We start from the raw sequence: 23307 nt of genomic DNA on the forward strand, positions 1-23307 counted from the left end.
CCTAGGCCCACTCTGCCACTTAAAATGTTACTCTATAGGGAATAGTCACTTTAAAGTATATTTCGAGAGTGACCGGTTAGTGCCTACCTACCATAAAAGTGGAAAATAAACACCCCGATTGCAAGTCGCAAACATGTAATTTAAAGAAGTGGCTGGAACTACCCGAATCTTCGAATATGACACCATAAAAGACCAAAAACTTTATAGTAACTTTTCAAAGTAGGATTACTAACAAGTGCTACCATAATGCCTCCATTAAGTTTTTGTTACTTTATAGTAACAATTTAAGTTACGGGGTAGTCGTGGCCACGACATCTAGTTACTTCTGATTTATAGTAGCATTGAAAGCAGCAAAATGGTTACTGCTACCTTCCTAGGTCACTATAAGGTAGCCATCGCTCAACCATTGCCACTAAAAAGTCACGGGGGTCAAAAACGGCTACTATATAGTGACCCTAACTTATGCGTTTTTAAGCTAATAACTGTAATTGCCTCAGATTGCATCGTGTGCTGCTCTGTTTTAGTGTTTTCTTTTACTTGCTTTTAAGCTTTATTAAAATTTTATAAAATCCCTAAGGTGAATAAAAAGAATTAAACAAAAGGAATCACTGCGAGCCGATGCATCAACATCAGAAACAAAAACTACATCTTTCTATAATCCTACTGATGAACATCATAAATCAGGTAGTGACTGAGATATGTTTGAAGCTCTTTCTGTAGATGAGTGTAGTGTTAGTTCATCTGAAACTGAATCTCAGAGGAGAACTAATTTGAGAACCAACAACAATATAAAACAAGAGCTAAAAAAGTGGGTGTTAAAATACTTTATACGTCATGTAGCTCTGAATAATATAGAAACACTAATAAAAAAATGCACAATAAGTAAAAAATAACTTCAAAGGACAAGGCGGAACGTTTTAGTAGCACCAATGGAAGTCGCCACCGCCGCGATCGGTGTAGCATAACGCTACAATTAAGTGGCAATTTGGTGGCGCAGGGAACTTTCTTGGAAAAAATCACTTTATGGTTCCAAAGAACCGTTGACCATGTAGTTCCAAAAAAGTTACTGTTTCTATAAAGTCGCCTTTGGATAGCTACAATTGTCACTTTATCAATCCGAAGATTTTAAAGGTCCAAAAGGGTAGGGTTGGCCTAATATGTTATTGTTTCCGGTACTTTGTGGAAGCATATGGAACTATAAAGTATTTTTCGGATTAAACGGCCATATTTTTTTATGAATTTTTAGACGAACAGCCAAATGGCTCAAGTATTATGAGTTTTTAAGCTAAATATACCAAGATTAAAGCTTTTTTCCTTAGTTATTTTGTTATTTCTGACGGTGGACTAATATTTTAAAGTGTGACCCCGGTTTCAAGCAAATTATTAATATTTTTTAATTACAAACATGAGTTTCTATTGCAAATAATATAATAATTTGAAATATTTTGAGAGGTGCTCGAAAATGTTCTTATATAAACCCACTATTTTATTCAGTAAAGTTGATTGCGTTCTGGAATTTACCTAAAAAGGCGTTAAAATCGCACGGTAAATAACAAATAACAAAAAAATAATAATGGCTTAAATAATCATTTTCCATCATGACATTTATTTTTATGAAATGTGAAATTGCATGAAGAGGTCGCTGCGAATAAACTTCAACAGTTTAACGAAAGTTCCACATGTCGGTGGATAACAATTGGCTGCCACGAACCCGCGACTAGGCAGCTTCGCAACGGATAAGTCGCATTAACCAGTAGGCTACTTTATAGTAACACATCATAGTAACTCTTTTAGTGGCAAAAACTACCCAAGACACTACCCGCCTATTCAAAATCTTTCCCCATTTTGGTCGCAGTTACTTAGCAGCTACGAATATACGACGTAGCCGCCAATGGTCACCGCCCACTTTGTAGTGGCTTTGATAGTAGCAGTTACGTATCTGCCACTATAAATGCCAGTTGGGTAGGCAGATAACATCAAGTATCGGGCTTTTCAGTCACACAAAAACTCATGAAAGAAAACGTTCTGCGTGACCATCTTCTAATACGTGTCAAATACTCGTCAGCGAGTAATGGCAGTATGTATGTATGTATATATTTTAAATATTCCTGTAAATAGGGAAAATAAATATAGAGTGATGTATATTTTTCAGAAGCTCAGAGCAAGACTGATCATATGATTTATAAATATACAGGGTGTTTTATATGAAAAAACATAACTTTAGTTCATATTTTCAAAAATATTTTTTTCGTAGAAAAACAGACTACTCCACTGTATTATACGTAAAAAATTCTACAATTTCCACCTTCTCGATATCATCCATAATAACGGAGATACGGGGGCTGTCCCAAATTGCAACATTTTCGAGAAGACCCTGTAGCTCAGAAACTTAAAGAGCTATGAAAATTTTTGTTTACAGTATCTTATCTTCTGTTTGACAAAAAAGTGGTACAGGTTTATGCAAACGGCACACAGTGGTTTCGGCAATGGAACCCCCCCCAAAAAAGGAGGTGTTAAATCGGGTTTAAATTATCCCATCTTACATCGAGTTAGTTCAAAGCCAATATAATAATATTACTTTTTTAATTTAATTACTAGTTTTGAATTTACAACACCTCCTTTATGACAATTTTCTTAATATACGAAACGCGCAAAAATAAAGCGAAAACAAGTAATATTTTACAGCCCTTCTTTTAATTCCTAAAAATCGGTATTATCCAGGAATTGTTTCGTTTATCCATGGGCATTAAAAAGTAAAAATCATTTTGCCAAAATATACCGTGCCTTTGATGCAGTTTAGTTTGAATCTATTTCTAATAAAATTACTTTATTTCTTACTTTAATCAGACTAGAACAAAAAAGCTTTACCGAGCTTTGGTCTCGGATTAATTTGACTAAAAAAAGCAACTGTTAGAGTAGTGATTCTATAAATTTTATCGCCACATTCGACCACGTTTGTTAAAAATTTGAAATAAAAGATAAACATTGTAGAAAAAAATGAAAACTACATTCTTCATATTTGGGGATGCCGATGAATTCATTTAATATAATTTACTTTTTTTGCCATTTAAAATTATATAAATATCATTATATTGTATAAGATTCAAATGTTATAAATTATAATAATTTGAACCACAGTGTGTTAAAGTGTTACAGTTATAAAGCGTTAAAAATGTATCTAGCTGGTATATTTAAATTATATGAACAGGTTTTATTATGTATCTTGGCATAACAAAAGAAGCATTTAACACTTTTTCATTAACGATACAGTATAATCACCTAGTATAATTATTAGTTAATACGCATAATACTCAAAAATACAATATATTAATTTCATAATGAGATAAATTTATCAGAATTAAAACCTTACCGAAAATCATAAAAAAAGGAAAACATCGCAATGGAGAGCGATACCCCAAAAAAACTCAAAAACGTCCCGAGGTATAAAACAGCTCTTTTAAAATACCCACAAATAATGGAAATCCTCCATCCCCCCACAAAATGGAGGTCACTTAAAATTTTGTAAAAAATGCACGCTTTTCTGTTATACCCTGTATTATGGGTATTGGCCAATAATTCGATAAAAAAGCGTTTCAGAATCTGGCTAGCAATTCAAAACGCCTTCAATAGTTCAGAAAATACAAGAAGTTCAACTTGATGCAAAAATTTTCACGTTACGTTCCAATTGGTGCTCAGTTTACTTTTAAATAAATTTATTAAACCATGTTATTTGGTGTATTTTATTAAGCTGAATCGAATAAAATCCGTCCCAATGCGATTGGATTAACGGTTTAAGAAATATAGGGTTTTTTCATTATATTATCAGTTTCACACCACTGTGCGGCATCCTCCTATCTTTACTAATAACGGAGATACCGTATGATTTCAACTAAAATGGGACACCCTGTACAATCTGAATATCCTCTGACACTTATTGTAAGAATTACCACTACGTATTGTACCGTATGCTCGAAAAAAAAAACGGTGTCCAGTTGACTGGGAAATGACGATTTCATAGCCATCGCTGACGCCGTTTTTTCGATCATACGGTACTAATATGTATTGCAAAATTAGTTCTGTTTTCTGTTTTGGAGTGGAAGACTAGATGCTTAATTGTAAATTATCACATACATAAATGTTTTATTAAAAATTTGTCAAGCTGTAAATTCTATTTGAAAAATGTATTCACCATTTTGTCAATAATATACAAAAATATAAAAAATTAAAATATATTAGATAGATAGATTATAATAGATATTTAATGGATTTTTAAAAAAATTATTTTCTTTAAACTTATCATTTTAAACTTATATCATGTCACTGTATCTGTATATTTCATATAGCGTCATCTGTTATCGACTCGTTCTACTACTATAAGCCTCCCCTACCAAAATTTCCAACGTGACAAGGTTCTCTTGAGCTGTAGAAAGTGTATCTGATATACTTGCCACTAGATGTCGCCGAGTACATTGAACCAGTATTTAATTTAATTTAAAAACATTTTCCCACAGCAAACTTTTTATAAAAAGGAGAAAAAGAAATCAAAGGAAGAAAAATTATGAAATAAGTATTATTTCATGTTCCGCAAAAGAAAAACACACCATTGTTATATTCTTCAGCATTAATTAACAAAGAAGATAATAATTATTATAGCAACAATAAAATTAAATTTGTTGTATACGCGCGATAAAATATTATTTTTATGTATATAAAAAACAAAATTAATCAATTTGCAAATAAACTTGCACAATAATCTGACTAAATATTGCAGTTTTGTTTATGAATTGATAAAATAAGATAGAAATAAAAACAAAATATAAACGATAAACATTTAAAACACGTTGCCAGAAGATATGAAAATTATTATCAAAATTAATATAAGAAAACAAGTGCAAATATTTTATTTCTCTCTAAAGCAAAGGTGAAATCTAATGAAATACCTACTTTTGATTTGGATTTATGTTAATAACAAGACGTGGCGTGGGATGTAAGATATTTTTTTTAAAAGGTATGATTATACATACACACGCATACCTGACCATGTGTAACATTGTGCCTTGCGCAGTGGCGTGCCGGCATCTCAACCAATAGAATGAATCGATATATTTTAACCATAGGCGTGCAATCGGGGTGGTAAGCATAGGTATTAAAATGTTTATAAACAAAAACGTTTTTTTCTTAAATATTTTTATGTAATTTTATTATTAATCATATGTAGCTATCTATTTTGATTTATAGTATAATCTCTCGATTTTTTTAATATCAACGAGTAACTTTAAAATATCAGAAAATAAGTTTACAAAATTTCGAGGAAAATTTCGAAATTACACGGACGGTTTTTATATGGTTTGTTCTTTATCGAAAAACTTTATATATGGAAATTAAAACAACTTTTGTTGATATATGAGATGATGTGCAACCAAAGTTATTTTAATTTCCTTTTTTTTTAAATGTTTTATACCTACACTGTTTCTTGCAACAATTTGACTTAGGCCATATTCATTTTTAATTATTGCCAGACAGAAAAAAAAAACAATAAAGCCCCAAATTTATTATGCGCCAATTCGTCGAAAACCAAACTTTACTTTATTGTTTGGATTTTGTCTTGCAATTTTTGCAATTAAACATTCAATTTAAGCATTCTTCAAGTTTTAATAATATCATAATTATTAAAAAAGCAGAAGGAAGGACATATGGTGAGTACAAATACAGATATTTTTCTTATGCGATTTTATAATAATATATTATACGCATTACCGAGATGATTTGTTTTAGAAATAAATGTAATAACAGCCCATACCCAATAGAAGACCGAAGAAAATGTTACCAGCAAACGTTTTTTTTTCTCTATTTTCCACAATGGAATACATGTTTTTATGTTTTAATTGTGTTATAATAAGCAAATAAAAATGTTTTAATTATTTTGAAAGTTTTGACAGTTTTGATTGGTATTGTTGACATGTGACTAGTTCGAAATTTCTACACAGATAGCGCTAAATCGAATCATTTTAGAAACAAGGTTTCCATTTATTGTCGATTCGTTTTCGAAACATGATGAGTTTCTCTGGTTTTAGACACAGATATGATATAATGTGACAATGATTTGTGTCCGACTTCATGTCAATTATATAAAATAATAAATTGAAATTCCGCCATGTTGACTAGTGATAGAGTTTTTAACTAAAAATATATGTTTTTACCGGCTGCTGAAAAACTCCCAGATACCAATTTTCATCCAAATATTGACGTTACTTCAGAAAATTATTTGGAAAAACTTGAAATATATAAAAATAAAACTTCTACACCCTGTATCACCGAAACTAAGCATTTTAGAACATGCATTCTCGAATGCATTTATACGAACTTTTTTACCTATTTTTATCTGCAGAATATGTCTGCAGATAAATATGATATATTTTGTCTTCCTACTTTTTTCGTACTATAAAAAATAATATCTACAATAGAGCTTGTCTTGATCTTGAGCTATATTTTCGGGTTCCATTTGACATATTTCTCTGATTGGCATATCCGGGAGACATCCGCCTGGGAGACCAAACTAGGTATGAAATTGTCAAAATGGTTTAATACCAACTTTATACCTATTAATTAGACCTGTAAATGACTAAAATTAAGATACCAGGATGCACAACCACATAGACCATCGATGTCCGATGATTCGACGAAAAAACTTGGGCGTCGGTCTGGGAGACAGACGGTATGTTAGCACTAGTGATGTAGTGATGTGACGGTATTTGAGTAACGCGATTATGGAGCGGTATTTTTTTGTAACGTCGTGTCGCGGTCAACAACGATTCAGGAACCTGTTACTGAAGAACGACCATCATAATAACGACGAACGAACGCATGGCGACGTGTTTCGCTCCAGCCGTCGCGCTCCTAGAGTCGCGATTTTGTCGGTCGCGAACAATAGTAACTGGAACTACATAGCGATGCAATCTCAACCGCGACGTCTCTCGCCTCCAGCCGTCGTGCTCCTAGAGTGGCGCGTTCGTGTCTCGCGAAGAGGTGTAACTGGTAACGACCTATAACGCGACGTGTTTCGCTCCAGTACGATTGGTTGTGCGACTGCTGGAGCGCTCCTAGGGTCGAGTTGTCGTCTGTCGCAATTTGGTCGGTCGCTGTTGGCGTTGATGCTCCTTGTTACAGCCGTTACGTTACTTTCGAGATCGCGATTTTCGGTAGGTCTAGGTACTAGACATTTTTGATTTATAATAAATACATATTAGGCACATTAGATAGTTACAAATAAACCAGTTACAAAAATAAGAAAAAACAAAGAAGAAATATGACAGCAAAAAAAATTGTAAAGCTACTTTCAACTGATTAACTTCGAATTAGAGTTTTATAATCTGCAAAGAAACAGAATTACATTTTATTAATAAACGGAAATAAAGTAAGACTAATTTTATTTTAAATATCTGACTTGAACATTTTACTTCTAACATTAAGAAATATAGATACGTAAATAAAAACATACACGGAGATAAAAAATAGCACATGGCGTAGGTCTCTTGAATAATGGTTCAAATTATGTTACTTTTAATTGTTTTATCTAAAATATTTCTAAAGTAAACAGATTTTAAGAAAAAAGATAGAAAGATATAATTATCTTACAAATGTATGTATTTTAATTTAAATTCTAACGGTTATTTATAACGTGTATCAGAAGAATATAAATCTAAATATTATTACAGAAAAAAATATAAAACTTATAAAAAAAGTTATTCTTCAGTCTGAAGAAAAGATGGCGAATAAAAAGTATTGAATACCAATAAATTATTTATTTTATATTTTTTATTTAATAGTTTTATTTTCAAAATTGAACGCTAACATAACTAAATTCTTCCAGCCATCTGTATGTTGTTTATTGTTTACAAATTTGTTTATAAATTGTTATTGTTTATAAAGTTGCACAGACACAGAGATAAGGGCGCGGATGGGAGTAGGTAGGTGGGCGCGGATGGGAGTAGGTAGGTGACCAGAAATACCGCATAGGCGGGAACAGTGACGCTTTGGAAGCCGGAGACACGGTTACAAAATTGCGGTATTTCTCTGGAACGGCCGCTATTATAATGCGACTCAAGTGGAATCGGTATTCGCATCACTAATTAGCACTGAAGTGTGAAAAGTTTGGATCTTAAGGTGAATTTTATTTTTATTAGGAAATTACCCAGGAGGGAATTCACACTAAACAAACCACAACCACAACCAAACCAAACACAAATTAACTAGTTCCAAGGATTTGATCCGTTTCAGCCTTCTGATGTGAGTTGTGTTGTCGAGTAGCTGGATGACCTCAACGTTGACGTGGTGGTGAAGTCGTTCTTCGTGTCTCTTGGCGAATGAGGTAATAGTTTGGGTAACTGTGTCCACTTCCAAGTTCCTGTGGAGGTCACTGTTTCGGATATACCAGGGGGCGTTGACAACGCTCCTTAGTATTTTGTTTTGGAATCGCTGAATAATTTCTTTATTATTTTTTACTAGCACAGCCCCACAATTGTATGCCACATGTCCATACAGGTTTGAGAACCTGTTGGTAAAGTAGTAATTTATTTTGTATTGATAACGCAGAATTTCGCCCAAGAAGCCAATACATTTTGTAAATTTGATTTTTAGTTCTTCGTTTTTCTTTTTGATGTGGCTTATCTACCGTAGCTTTGCGCCCAGTGTCATTCCTAAATATTTCGTCGTATTAGCATATGGGACTATTAAGGTGAATGATAAAGTTTATAGAACTAACACTGAAAAAAATATTGTTCATAATATTAATGAACATTGATTATTAACTGTTGTCTCATTGGGACAATGAATTTTTTCGTTATATTTATTAATGATTTGTTAATCATAGATCGATGCCGGATTTATTAATAATATGAATCTAATTTCATCAATATAATGAAAATCTGGTTATTAAATTAATGTAAGATTTTCATTAATATAAAAAATGCGTTCATTGTCCCAATGAATGCGTTCTTTATTTTAATGCTGAAACTTTAATGAACACGACATATTTATTATATTAATGTACATCATTGATTAATGAGTTATACATTGTGACAATGAGCAATGCTATTAATACAAGGAACACACTACATTATATTAATGTACGCGGTTATTAATATCAGGAATAAAATATTAGGACTTAAATGGTGGCCATCTTGATCGGTTACTTATCACTTTTAATAACGTCTGTGTGGTTGTGTTATTCAGTGAGGCTTTAGTTTCATTAGAGCGGTAAGTATTCTCTTAAATATTTTAAATATTTTAAATAAAAGACCTATCGTATTGTAGTTAATTTTTTGTGTTGTCAAATCAAATTCCGCTGTGTGAGATCTCTGGTGCAGGTATTCATTAAAACAGCGGTTTCCAAATATGTTTCAGAAGATAAAAAACTAAAAGAAGAAAAACATATAGTAACAAGTCAAGGCATGAAACCAGGCATGAAACTGATTATGGTAAATTCCAATGTTCTTTTAATATTTGACATTTTAATTATTTTGATATGTGTCGCTTTTAGAACCGGAACAAGATGCTGAGACCTGCCTTCAAGCCCTCAAATTCGACAATTTAACATCGGATCCACTTGATGCGACTTGGAAGGCCTGTTGCAAATTCGTCTAGAGGTTATCAAGTCTAACGATAAAGCTAATATAATGAAGAAATGGTCTTTTTCTAGAAATCCCTCAGGATATCGACTGGTAAATTAATTTTCTTATTATAATTTACCCTAAAATTAATAATAACATTACTATTCTCTTCGTCGATTCGATTTTTTTTAAATTTTTAACTTGTATATGCTATATCGAGTTTGAATAAATTATTATTAGTTTATTGCACTTGTTTTTTATTGCCCTAATGGAAAAATTTACTGTGCTCGTAAGTAAGTCGACACTATTGGTAATTTTGTTTCCTTTGTAGCTAAGGGCTTGTTCGAATGGAAATCTATTTATAGTAGAATTATTTTAGGTAGTTGGCTGGGAAATGACTATCAATGATATTTCATATCAATGACAGCGATCTTCATCATCGATTATACGGTATAACAAGAGTTACTAATAGTGTCGACTTTTAAATGTATAACTAAACAGGTTATGAAATTATTTCATTGTATTAATGATACGGTTCATTAATATAAGGATTTAGGTACATTATATTAATGAAATCTGTTCATTGTATCAATGAACGTGTTCTTCAAATTAATGAACACTGTTCATTGATTTAATGAACTTAAAGTTCATACAATTAATGAATTACTTTTCATTGTGCCAATGAAATCGTTCATCGGCTCAAAATTAATGATTTAATTCATTATATTATTTATGTCGACTTTTGGTTCAGTGAAGCCACAAAAGGCACTAGCGGTCGCAGTGAAGAGTCCCAACAGTAATCCACTCTCAGAAAATACAATACTCCTTTTCAGTCTTCTTTCAAAGAAGTGTAGAGTTCTTTGCCCCGTATCCTACGCCCATGCTCCCCTTTATTCCGTACGCAACCAAGTCAGACCGGCATTTCCTTTCCCGTAGTAATCAACTGGGAGTCGACATTCCTACCTGCCATCGCCCGAAACGAAACAATCGCAGAGTCGATCCGCGTGTAGCGCACTAAATTTATTTCTACATCTCCGCTGGCGCGATTTTTTAAATCTCTATTAATTAGCAGATCGATTAACCATAAACATTAAAAATACGAGAATATTTGTGATATTTTTAAAGGGATATTTTTACTGTGGTATTTTCTTCAAGTGCGGTGGCGTTTAGGACTAGAGAGAGGGTTTGTTGACTGAGAGAGGCTGGACCGGGGATTCTGCGGTACGGAGAAGAGTTGGAAAAATTAAAGGGACAATATGGAGTTTAGGTTCGATCTGAATCAAATTTTTAAAGAGCCGATTGTCGAGATAAATAATTCGTTGACTCCGCCTGGATATTATGGGGATAAAAGAGCGTTGTGGTGAGTATTTTTATTTTTAATATTTTTTTCCAGATAACTTTATAATAGAAGGTATACTTTATAATAGAAGAAACAAGAATATATCTTAATAATTTGACGTTTTTTTTATGCGAAAGTTTTTTTTTATCGAAAAAAATCGTTGTGAAGTTTACTTGAAGTTTAATCCTCTCAATTTTTTAGATTAAAGAGATATAAGGTGTGGTTAAATTACAAAGACATCGGTATGAGCCTAAAAATATTTCTTTAATGAATATAGGATTTCAAAACTCATCTAGGATTTCATCAACATTATAAGAGTGTAGCACACATAAGATAGGGTATCATTCAGCAGCACATAAGATAGGGTGTTTTTTTTTCAAAAATATTTAAATCATTTCTAAATATTTCTGATCTTATATACAGGGTGAGTCTTAAATAAGTGCAAATATATTATACAGGGTGAGTTTCCTACGATGTTCTCTATGGTTATCTCGGAAACTACTGGAGATAGAGAGTCGGTTAAATGGGGAAAGAATTTTGTGGGGTCATAAATATGCGTCTTTCAGATTTTTGAAAAAGTTCATGACTTACTAGATCTTTCGAAAAAAACAAATTTTGGCTATTTTAAAAATTGTCCCTAATTCCATTATAAGCTATTTTAGACAAAAAGTTTTCAGATAAAAGTTGTAGATAATCACATCCTTAATGAGACTGTGTCCTCCGTTTCTTTCTAAAGCCTGTCATTTTTGACATATGAAACAAACATAGGTTTTTTTAAATGGAAACCATAGTTGGCCATGACTTCATAAAAGCGCCATTTTTAAGCTTTTTAGTGATATAAGCTATAATATCTTTTCTTCGAAAAATTACTAAGTTATAGCCAATTCGTATCATTTTTAAACAATTTCACTTAGTTAGCCATGGAAACAAGTTCAATCGCCGTTACTCTCAGAAATGTGAAGCTGTCACATCCAGACTTTGTAAATTAAAATAAACAAAAATTGTAAATATGAATTTTTCAAATGAAGAAAAGCGTATAGGATTATTGGTTCAACTTTTCTTGACCATGCAATTTCGAGGATACGTTGACCGGTGAGCATCAATAGAGTGGTTCTAACATGACTTTCATTATGACACACCACCCCCCACCCTCCATAATGAAAGAAATGTTAAAAATTATTTATATCATAATTATACAAACACAAGGATAGGAAGAGGTGGACTAATTGCATAGGCCTCCTCGATCACATGACCTATCCATTTTAGATTTTTTTATGCGGTATAGTTAACAATAAGGTTTACAAAATAACTTATGAATTAAGAAAGGCACTCGAAGTGGCGGTACGAGAAAAGTTTAATTAAGTCGACCGGTCCTTCTGTGAGAAGAGGTAGTAATTCAGTTTTAAAAAGATGCAACTCAAAACAATGGCGGATTTTTTGAAAATTTTCTAAAATAACTGACAGTGTATGTAGTGATATTATTTTTGTAAGTTTTAGTTTGTGTAATGTAAATTGTAAAGAACCGTTTAGTAATATATTCTGACTTTTTACAAGTATATCATCACAGAATAGTGATGATACACTTTTTACAAGTGTATCATCACAGAATAAGAATACCATGCAATCTAAGTGAAATTAGTCAAGAAAGATAAGAACTGGCTATAACTAAATTTCTTTTCTAACATATCTTGAAAACCGTTCTCTAAAAAACATAACATTAACCGGTCAACGTATCCTCGAAAATGCATGGTCAAGAAAAGTTGAACCAATAATCCTACACGCTAAAAAATCAACAAAATCGGCCCACTAAAAGAAAATATATCGTCAGTGAAACGTGATAACCTGCTAACTCCATTTTTTACGCTAATAAGCTTTTTTTATACCATTAGAATGAGAAAAAAATACTCTATAAGTAGGGAAAGCAAAGATATTTTTTCCCATTAAAGAAACTTTTTTATTTTAACTCAATAATATCTGCTAACTCCTAGCGATCTGAAATAGCCACCGAAATGCTGCTATCTCCGTAATTTTCGTTACGATCACGCTAAAACAAACACACAGATTCTTAGTCGTATGTTTTTTTAGTACAGTACGTCGATTCAGGGTCGCACTAGGCCAAAGGGGCCTGGGTGACAATGTAAGGAAGGGCTAGTGTGTTTTTTTTGGCGTATTTTTTCGCCTTACGATTTGGTCAATTTTTCCCATTTTTATATGCAGGGTGAGTCTTAAATAAGTGCAAATATTTTTAGGGTAGTATATTTCGACCCAAGAAACACGATTATGAGGTTTTTTGCGCGAATTTTTTTTCTGAAAATTTGGAATTTTTAAAAAAAAAATTGGGGATTTTTTTTTTATTTTTATTTTAAAGACATACTTTGTTTGTAATATGGTAACATAGGTAGTAGATTAAATTTACAAGAAAGAAAATCCAATGATTCTCAAAATTATAGCAAAAAATTGGAAATTTTAAAAGTGAAATAACTCGGTTGTTTTGGATTTATTTGAAAAAAAAACGGTAAAGAGAAAATATTATGTTTCTTTTATCGAGATTTACCAGCCCTGCACATTTGCACTTATTTAAGACTCATCCTGTATATAAATCAGGGAACTACCCTAATGCAAGGTAAACCAATGCAATGCAAAAGCAAAAAATATTGTTAAGAATAATAATTATTCTTAATTCTCATTAATTATTAATTAACTATAAAGGCCCCCCTCTAATAGTTATCTATATAATATGGCCAGTCCGATCCTGCGTCGATCCGTTCTGTAAATACGGGGTATCCGTAAAGGGTAAGGGGAAAAACGAAATTCTCTATATACGAGCAATTCATCGGCGTGCTATAAATAGTTTAAATAACATTACTTACTTGTTCAAGGATTTCCATAATACCTAATCAGTTTTATTTTTCTCAACGTATTTTCACGTAAATGATAGATAATTTTTATAAAAATTAAAAAAAATAAGGAGAAAAGTAATAAAAATTTAATAAAATCACGCACTGTTTTCCAAGCTCGGTCTACTACCGTTGTATAAAAATTAGGATAAGCATGGAAGGATTCTACCATATCTTCTAAGAATTATAAGTTTAATTTTTAAATTATTTTCATATTCATTAAGTCCAAAATTCTGCTACTTCAGTTCTTTAAAAATGCAAAAAATTTTAAAATTTTTATCAGAAATTTATTCGTTTTTGGACTTGTATGTTTTGCTTCTAGACCGACGATATTATAGATATATGGTTATGAATATCATATTTTTTAAATTTAATTGATTATTTATAAATCTGTTTGGGTAATATTCATTTCCACTTTCAAAATTTCAAACAATAAAGGTTGCTATCTCCAGAAGTATATTTTTATTTCTTATTTCTGCAAGACGAATATCTGCTATCTCCCTATTGTGTCGGAAAAAAATGACGTAACACGAAATATTGAGTTTTATTGTTCCCTAGCAAATAGTATTCTTATCTCTTTATCATATTAACGCATCAAAATACTTCCCACATGTGTACATATTTTTTTGTACCGTTTTTTTGCTCTCCTGTAAAATTAGGAATAATGGACTTAGCAGTTTATCACGTTTCACCGACGATATTAAATTTTAAAGTAGATCAAAATTTTAAGGTGTTCATTTTCCGTGCCAGTGAATGTATATAATATTCAGAAAAAAATTCGTTTTTTTTATGATATAGAAGATTCTCCACTAACCTGTCCTTATTCTAGAAGATTAATTATGCGTATAAAAAAAGGATTCTATGAACTCTATTCTAATTATTCTATGAATTATTAAACCACAATGATTAAATTGATTGAATTAGGTAATGTGAAACTCAATAACTCAATTGAAAAACAGCAGTTGCATTTTAATAAATATGAAGTTACGTGCGATCAAGAGCTTGATTAAATTGTTATGTGAAGCTATATGAAAGAACAGCTGTCGAGTTTATAGTTGCTAAAAATTAAAAGCATTGGGAAGACGAAGTAAAAATACCGTCTTTAATTTTTTCTGTATACCCAATATAATATTTTTCTTTATAACATAATTTGCAATAAAATATTTTATGGCAAGAACTATAATTTAAAATTTGGTATGTAATTATTAGACATATACAGGGTGAGTTTCCTACGATGTTCTCTATGGGTATCTCGGAAACTACTGGAGATAGAGTCAGTTAAATGGGGAAAGAATTGCAGTTTTATGGGGTCATAAATATGCGCCTTTCAGATTTTTGAAAAAGTTCATGGCTTACTAGATATTTCGAAAAAAACAAATTTTGGCTATTTTAAAAATTGTCCGTAAATCTATTATAATCTATTTTAGACAAAAAGTTTTCAGATAAAAATTGTAGATAATCACATCCCTAATGAGACTGTGTTCTCCGATTTTTTCTAAAGCCTGTCATTTTTGACATATGACACAAACATATGTTTTTTTAAATGGAAACCATAGTTGGCCGTGAATTCTTAAAAAGCGCCATTTTTTAAGCTTTTCAGCGATATAAGCTATAATATGTTTCTTTCACAAAATTACTGAGTTATAGCCAATTCTTATCTTTCTTGACTAATTTCACTTAGTTAGCTATGGAAACAAGTTCAATCGTCGTTGCTCTCAGAAATATGAAATTGTCACATTCAATCTTAGCAAATTAGAATAAACAAAAATTGTAAATAAGAGTTTTTTTTAAATGAAGAAAAGCGTGTAGGATTATTGGTTCAACATTTCAAGGATACGTTGACCGTTGACCGGTGAACGTTACTTACGTTTTTTAGAGAAAGGTTTTCAAGACATGTTATGAAAAGTTAAATTTATTAATACTCGCGCATTAATAGAGTGGTTCCAACATGACTTTCATTATGACACATCAACCCCAACCCCCCCCCCCTCACACACACACACACACACACACAATGAAAGAAATGTAAAAAATTATTTATATCATAATTATGTAGACTCAGGGATAGAAAAAGATGGACCAATTGCATGGGTCTCCTCGGTCACTTGACCTATCCATTTTAGATTTTTTATGCGGTATGGTTAACAACAAAGTTTACAACAGAACTTATGAATTGAGAGAGGCACTCGAAGACCGGTCGTTCTGTGAGAATAGCTAGAAATTCAGTTTTAAAAAGATGCATTTATGTACTCAAAACAATTGCGGTTTTTTGAAAATTTTCTAAAATAACTTTACTATAATGACTTAACTATTATGTTTTTAAGTTTTAGTTTGTGTAATGCAAATTGTAAAGAGCCGTTTAATAATATATTTTGTCTTTTTATAAGTAATAAATTATAACAAAATTAGAACATCATTGAAAACCGTTCTATAAAAAAACGTAAATAATTTTCACCGGTCAACGTATCCTCGAAACTGTATGGCCAAGAAAAGTTGAACCAATAATCCTACATGCTTTTCTTCATTTAAAAATTTTTATTTACAATTTTTGTTTATTTTAATTCACAAAGATTGGATGTGACAATTTCACATTTCTGAGAGCAACGACGATTGAACTTGTTTCCATGGCTAACTAAGTGAAATTAGTCAAGAAAGATAAAAATTGACTATAACTCAGTAATTTTGTGAAAGAACCATATTATAGCCTATATCGCTGAAAAGCTTAAAAAATGGCGCTTTTTATGAAGTCGCTAACTATGGTTTCCTTTAAAAAAACATATGTTTGTGTCATAAGTCAAAAATGACAGGCTTTAGAAAAAATCGGAGAACTCAAACTCATTAGGAATGTGATTATCTACAACTTTTATCTGAACACTTTTTGTCTAAAACAGACTATAATGGAATTAGAGACAATTTTTAAAATAGCCAAAATTTAATTTTTTCCAAATATCTAGTAAGCCATGAACTTTTTCAAAAATCTGAAAGGCGCATATTTACGACCCCACAAAACTGCAATTCTTTCCCTATTTAACCGACTCTCTATCTCCAGTAGTTTCCGAGATGCCCATAACATCGTAGGAAACTCACCCTGTATATATATATGAAAAAGTTAAAATAAAACTTTTTAAGATATTTTTAATAATGATTTGCAACACGTTTTGTAAAATTATCAGTAATTTGTAAAATCGTCAATTAAAAAAAAATAAATTATTGCAAAATTTGTATAAAATTCAACGATGAAAACCAACCTCATAAAACTGGTCTACTTTACCTGTTGTAATATCCTACTTGAGTAATATACCATGAGTCATTCTTTAGTTCAATTTTCACAGCGATTTTTCACCGTTTACGTGTTACATTTACATTAAGAAGCATTAGTAATTATATTTATCTACCTAACAACTCCTGTTGTTATCACTCATGGATTCATTTCCCTTCATGTTAATTATATATTTCATAAATTTATTAAAATTTCATTTTTTTAAACGCATACTTTGAAACATAGGTAATACTTATTTTTAGCTGTAAACGAATAGGCTTTACAAATTGATTAAATTATGAGTATTTTTAGCGTTGATGCGTGAAGAGGATTTACGGGTCCAATTATGATGTTCTATCTATCTTTTAATCGAAATTAATAAAATATTTATTAGCACTTAAAATCATTTAAATTTATAGATAGTCAAACCAAATTAATATTAAAATTTTAATGATATAATAATGACTAATATAAAAAAAAATAAAAACAAGATGCATGGTTAGTTTTTTTGAAATCTTAGAATTTATTGAAGGAAAAGATGATAATTGATAATGATTTCCACTTAGACATTGTCACTTTTTCTTCTCTATAAAACTGCAAAGCTAAATTTCCACTCCGACGTTTCCGATTTGATATACTATCATCAACTTTTTTAACTTAAATACGAACTTCAATTTTCATTATTTAATGCCTTTCATCACTACAAATTAAATTGTAATACATATACAGGGTGTCCTAGAAATAAGTGCAAATATTGTAACTGGTAATATAGCTCAACCCCAGAAACACGCCTATGAGTTTTTTTTCCCGAAAAAAAAATTGAAAATTCGACATTTTTCGAAAAATTTTTTGGATTTTTTTTTTAGTTTTTAGTTATAATAATAATAATATTATAGCCCCCGTATTGTATAGCGTTTAACGCCTTGGAAGTAGCAAGGTGCAACTTGCCATGCTAGAGCCCTTCAGTATACAAGGAAGGTAATGTGGCTAGACTACGCTTCAACCGCCGATTATTACCTCAGGATTGTGAATCCCAAGTACTCATTTAAGGCTGAGTCGACCTAGGTACCCAAACTATTTTTATTTTATTAAAAATAGTCGGCTGATGAAATGCCGGGTGTAGGATTCGAACCCACAACCTTGAGATTGGTTGACGAGAGCTGTACCTCTACGCCACCGGGCACCTTTTTGCACGTTTTTAGTTAAAAAACATAATTTCTTGATAATATGGCAACACAGGTATTAGATTAAATTTTCAAGAAAGAAAATCCAGAAAAGATCCGGTGGTTCTCAAAATTTTAGCAAAAAATAATTTTTTTGGAAATTTTCAAAGTAAATTACCCAGGAGGTAAGTACATGACCAATTTCTGTACACCAAAAGGCAATGAATGCCTCGATTAACCGAATATTGCCCCGCAATGCCCCTTTCCTAGTCAATCATGCCCGACAATGCCCCACATTGCTCAACAATGCCCCGTATTGTCCAACAATATATATATATATATATATATATATATATATATATATATATATATATATATATGTATTGTCCAATATATATATATATATATATATATATATATATATATATATATATATATATATATATATATATATATATATATATATATACAAAGAGGAAGTCTTGACCGATCAATTATAACCAAAACTAAGAAGAAAATTCTTGGGGATAGCGGTCTAGAGGCAAAAATTAAACAATTTATTACAAACGCCGAGCTTTCGGAAAATATATTTCCTTTTTCAAGGCTAAAACATCACAAAAGTCAACTGAATATAATATAATATTATATAAACTTACGTGTAAAAAGTTTAATTATAAAAATAGAAAAATATATCAATTTCTATATGGAAGAAAGGAACTAAAATTTTGTATAAAAGTTAAAATCTTCTTAAATATTCATGATTTCTGACATTACTAAAAATTATTTTGACATAGAAAGGTAAATTTAATTATTAATAAAAAAACACGTAAAAAACATATAAGGTTAATCACAAGTTACAAATAAAAATAGAGAAAAAATCAAATTTTAAATATTATTTTTATTTTTAATAAAATGGAGTAAGAAAGAATATATATTACTAAGATCCCAATATCTTTTCTTTTATTAATACAATTATCATTAATGTAAATTTCTACCATTTCAAGAAAAAGTCTTTTATTAGTATTAAATTCAGTATCCAAAATTTTTGCATTTTTAAAATCAATATTATGTAGTGTATCAATCACATGTTCTGATAATGCACAACTACGTTTACATAAATATATATATATATATATATATATATATATATATATATATATATATATATATATATATATATATATATATATATATATATATATATATATATATATATATATATATATATATATATATATATATATATATATATATATATATATATATATATTATATATATATATATATATATATATATATATATATATATATATATATATATATATATATATATATATATATAAAAAGGGTAAACACTTTTTTATAGCCCCTGCATATATAGCCCCGTTCTTATGTATTTCTTGTCATAATAAATTACCTCGCACAAAACCATAATATTTATATTTTTATTAAAAAACTACACATAACAGAAATATAAAAAATAAACTCGCTTTCGCAAAAACAACTTAGAACTAATAACAGACGAACAGTTTATATTTATAGGTACGTATAGAAACTGCAGACAGGCAACTGTTCCCTAATTTAACTGACCGTATAGCTCTTTCCATTTTGGAGAAAGCAATAGTGGTATCGCTTAAAATGAACTCCCATATACATACTGCGACAATAACTACATACTCCGAAACAATTAACAAGCTGTCTGGAGCTAGAGCGTTGAGCCGTTGCGCTGACGACTGCAAGCCGTTTGAGTGTTGGTGACGTAATGACGTAATCAAAGTGATGGTGGGAGGATGCGCGCGCAATATATTTAGCTTAAATATTGCACCACATTGCCCTTTCAATGCTTCATATTGCTCAACAATGCCTCACAATACCTTATATTTCCCAACAATACCTCATAATACCCCCGCACTGCCCGACAATGCCCCTAGGTTGTACACCACATTGCCCCATGTACTTACCCCCTGAAATTACCTCCATTATTTTGGACTTATTTGAAAGACGATAAAAAGAAAATATGTTTCTTTTATCGAGATCTACCACACCTTAAAATACTTGCACTTATTTCTGGGACACCCTGTATAGAAGTCATAGCGTACCATTTGATTTTTGAAGAAAATCAGCATTATTTGGTTTTGAACTCCATTGAAGTATGTCCTTTCAAAGTTTTGTATTTATTTATTGTATGATAAAAAAACGGCGTCAGCGATTGCTATGAAATGAAGATCGCCGGCATTTTATATGTAAAATTATTTTAATTTTATTTACTTACACTTTACAAACACCTATTATACCCCAATGCATTTAAGGTCGCCCGTGGAACAAAATCACATGAAGCTGATTTTTGGTTAATATCTAGCTTTGGTCGCCCCGATTAACATACAAAAAGTCCCCACACCTGCGAGGGTGCAAACCACCCCCAAAAGTACATTTTTTGGTTTTCACCTATTATCTCGAATATGGTTGATTTTTTCAAAAAAAGACCAGACATTAAAATTAAAGCCAATAAAATGATCTACAAATTGATGTATATAAGTCTATATTTTAATTTACACAGTGACGTACAGCAAACGTTTAAAGTCGACAAAGTCCATTTTTTTGTACATTTTTTAAAATTTTCGTTATTTATTTCAAAAATGATTGATTTAAGAAAAAATACTACATAACAAATAAATGGAATCCAGTAAAAAAAATGGAATCCAGTAAAAATACCTACAAAATGATGTATATAAGTACATATTTAAGTTAACACAGTGGCGTACACTAAAGGTCTTTATGTTGGTGTTAATATTTTCCACCGTGTAGCGTAAAATTAATAGGTATCTTATATTTAAACAAAGTCTTCTTCGTGGTCATCCTCGTTTTCATCAGTCTGCTTAGGGACGAGAACATTGCTACAGGACTGTCCTTGGCATTGCCAACAGAGATTGGAGCAATCTAATCCAGCTTTTCTGCAACTGCACAGTTTTCCGCAATCTGTCCTACAGTTGTAGAACACCAATTTTAAAATAAAATCTGGGGCAATGGGCTTATTAACAGTTGTTGGCACCAAAAGCCCTGTTTTTTTCATCCCCAAGATGTAGCATCCAATTCAGTCCCCAACCATGTCTGAATTTGGTGATACACCCGCAAACTGTGGTTGGATGCAGCGTCGGATATTGGCGGCAGAGATGTCAAGGGAGAAGGTCGAGTTGAGGCTTTGTCGCGCAGTATTGTTGAATTTTACGAACCGTAGTTGATCTAATGTTTTTATTGATTTACTTATTTATTTTTATTTATGTGACAAGACTTCGGCAATTTATAAAAAGGAAAAGTTATCAACCTATAAGCTTTTAGAAAAAAATCCGGAATTACAAAGGAAAGTAACAGTTTTTTTAACGCCAAATGCCAACAAAAGTGAATTAATTTCTGTGGTAGAATAATTTCTTTTAATTTTATATGGAGCCGGTAAATCAATAGAAACATTAGACCAACTCCGGTTCGTAAAATTCAACAATACTGCATGACAAAGCCTCAACTCGGACTTCTCCTTGGCATCTCTGCCCCAAAATCCGACACTGCATCCAACCACAGTTTGCGGGTGTATCACCAAATTCAGGCATGGTTGGGGATTGAATTGGATGCTACATCTTGGGGATGAAAAAAACAGGGCTTTTGGTGCCAACAACTGTTAATAAGCCCATTGCCCCAGATTTTATTTTAAAATTGGTGTTCTACAACTGTAGGACAGATTGTGGAAAACTGTGCAGTTGCAAAAAAGCTGAATTAGATTGCTCCAATCTCTGTTGGCATGTTGGCAATGCCAAGGACAGTCCTGTAGCAATGTTCTCGTCCCTAAGCAGACTGATGAAAACGAGGATGACCACAAAGAAGACTTTGTTTAAATAAGTACCTGTTAATTTTACGCTATACACGATGGAAAATATTAACACCAACATAAAGACCTTTAGTGTACGCCACTGTGTTAACTTAAATATGTACTTATATACATCATTTTGTAGGTATTTTTACTGGATTCCATTTTGTTATGTAGTATTTTTTTCTTAAATCAACCATTTTTGAAATAAATAACGACAACTTTAAAAAATATACAAAAAAAATTGACTTTGTCGACTTTAAACGTTTGCTGCACGCCACTGTGTAAATTAAAATATAGACTCATACACATCAATTTGTAGAGAATATTATTGGCTTTAATTTTAATATCTAGTCTTTTTGAAAAAAATCAACCATATTCGAGATAATGGGCGAAAACTAAACAAATGTACCTTTTGGGGTGGTTTTGGGGTGGTTTGCACCCTCGCAGGGGTGGGGACTTTTTGTATGTTAATCGGGGCGACCAAAACTAGATATTAACCAAAAATCAGCTTCATGTGATTTTGTTCCACGAGCACCATAGGATCGAAAATAACGGCCCTGGAGTATTAAGGTAACTACATGTAAAGGCCAAAAAAATACAAAATATAATTACAATTACTTAAAATTAGACAAAATATACGATTGTCATTATATAGGGAATGTCATCGATGTTCATTTCTAAGCCAACTGGACTTAATAATTAGGATTGAATAATAATACCGTATGATCAAAAAAAAACGTCGCAAAAAATGGCTTGTGAAATGACAATTGATGATAATTTTGGCGATGGCAACCTCTAGATGGCATTTACTAAAAAGTGACATTAAACTTGTCAGAAATTAACACTACTTATAGAAAGATTAAAAAATGATAGAAGGTTTCCAGACATACAAATCTAGTTCCAAAAATAGTAGGTATATTGTTTTATTAGGAGTAAAAATGACACTTTTCGTGGCGAGGCTGTACGTTTGACTACATACAGCCGAGGCACAAAAAGTCATTTTTTCTCCGAATAGCACATGTTATTTTTTTTTCAAACGCCACAAATAATTTTGACCAAATAATATGAAAAGATTTAAAAGCCATACCTTGTATGTAATTATATATCGATATAGCGAAACTATGGTTACGCTCGTTGAAATTGGCATTTTGTGGCAGTTTAGTAGGCGTAAAAGTATTTTAG

The 23307-nt window shown here is 31.3% G+C and overlaps 1 protein-coding gene across 1 annotated transcript in view; it reads left to right on the forward strand.

Annotated features, from left to right (window-relative positions):
* The first annotated feature begins 10556 nt into the window (after window positions 1-10556).
* LOC115885965 (alpha-tubulin N-acetyltransferase-like) overlaps window positions 10557-23307 on the forward strand; it is a 73416-nt gene continuing 60665 nt past the window's right edge. The window contains exon 1 of the mRNA XM_030904999.1: window positions 10557-10968. Within this exon, the coding sequence (XP_030760859.1) occupies window positions 10865-10968 (104 nt within the window). The 5' untranslated portion in view covers window positions 10557-10864. The remainder of the gene's footprint in view (window positions 10969-23307) is intronic.

Source organism: Sitophilus oryzae, unplaced genomic scaffold, assembly GCF_002938485.1.
Source record: "Sitophilus oryzae breed Bouriz unplaced genomic scaffold, Soryzae_2.0 scaffold_465_pilon_pilon, whole genome shotgun sequence".
Taxonomy (NCBI): domain Eukaryota; kingdom Metazoa; phylum Arthropoda; class Insecta; order Coleoptera; family Curculionidae; genus Sitophilus; species Sitophilus oryzae.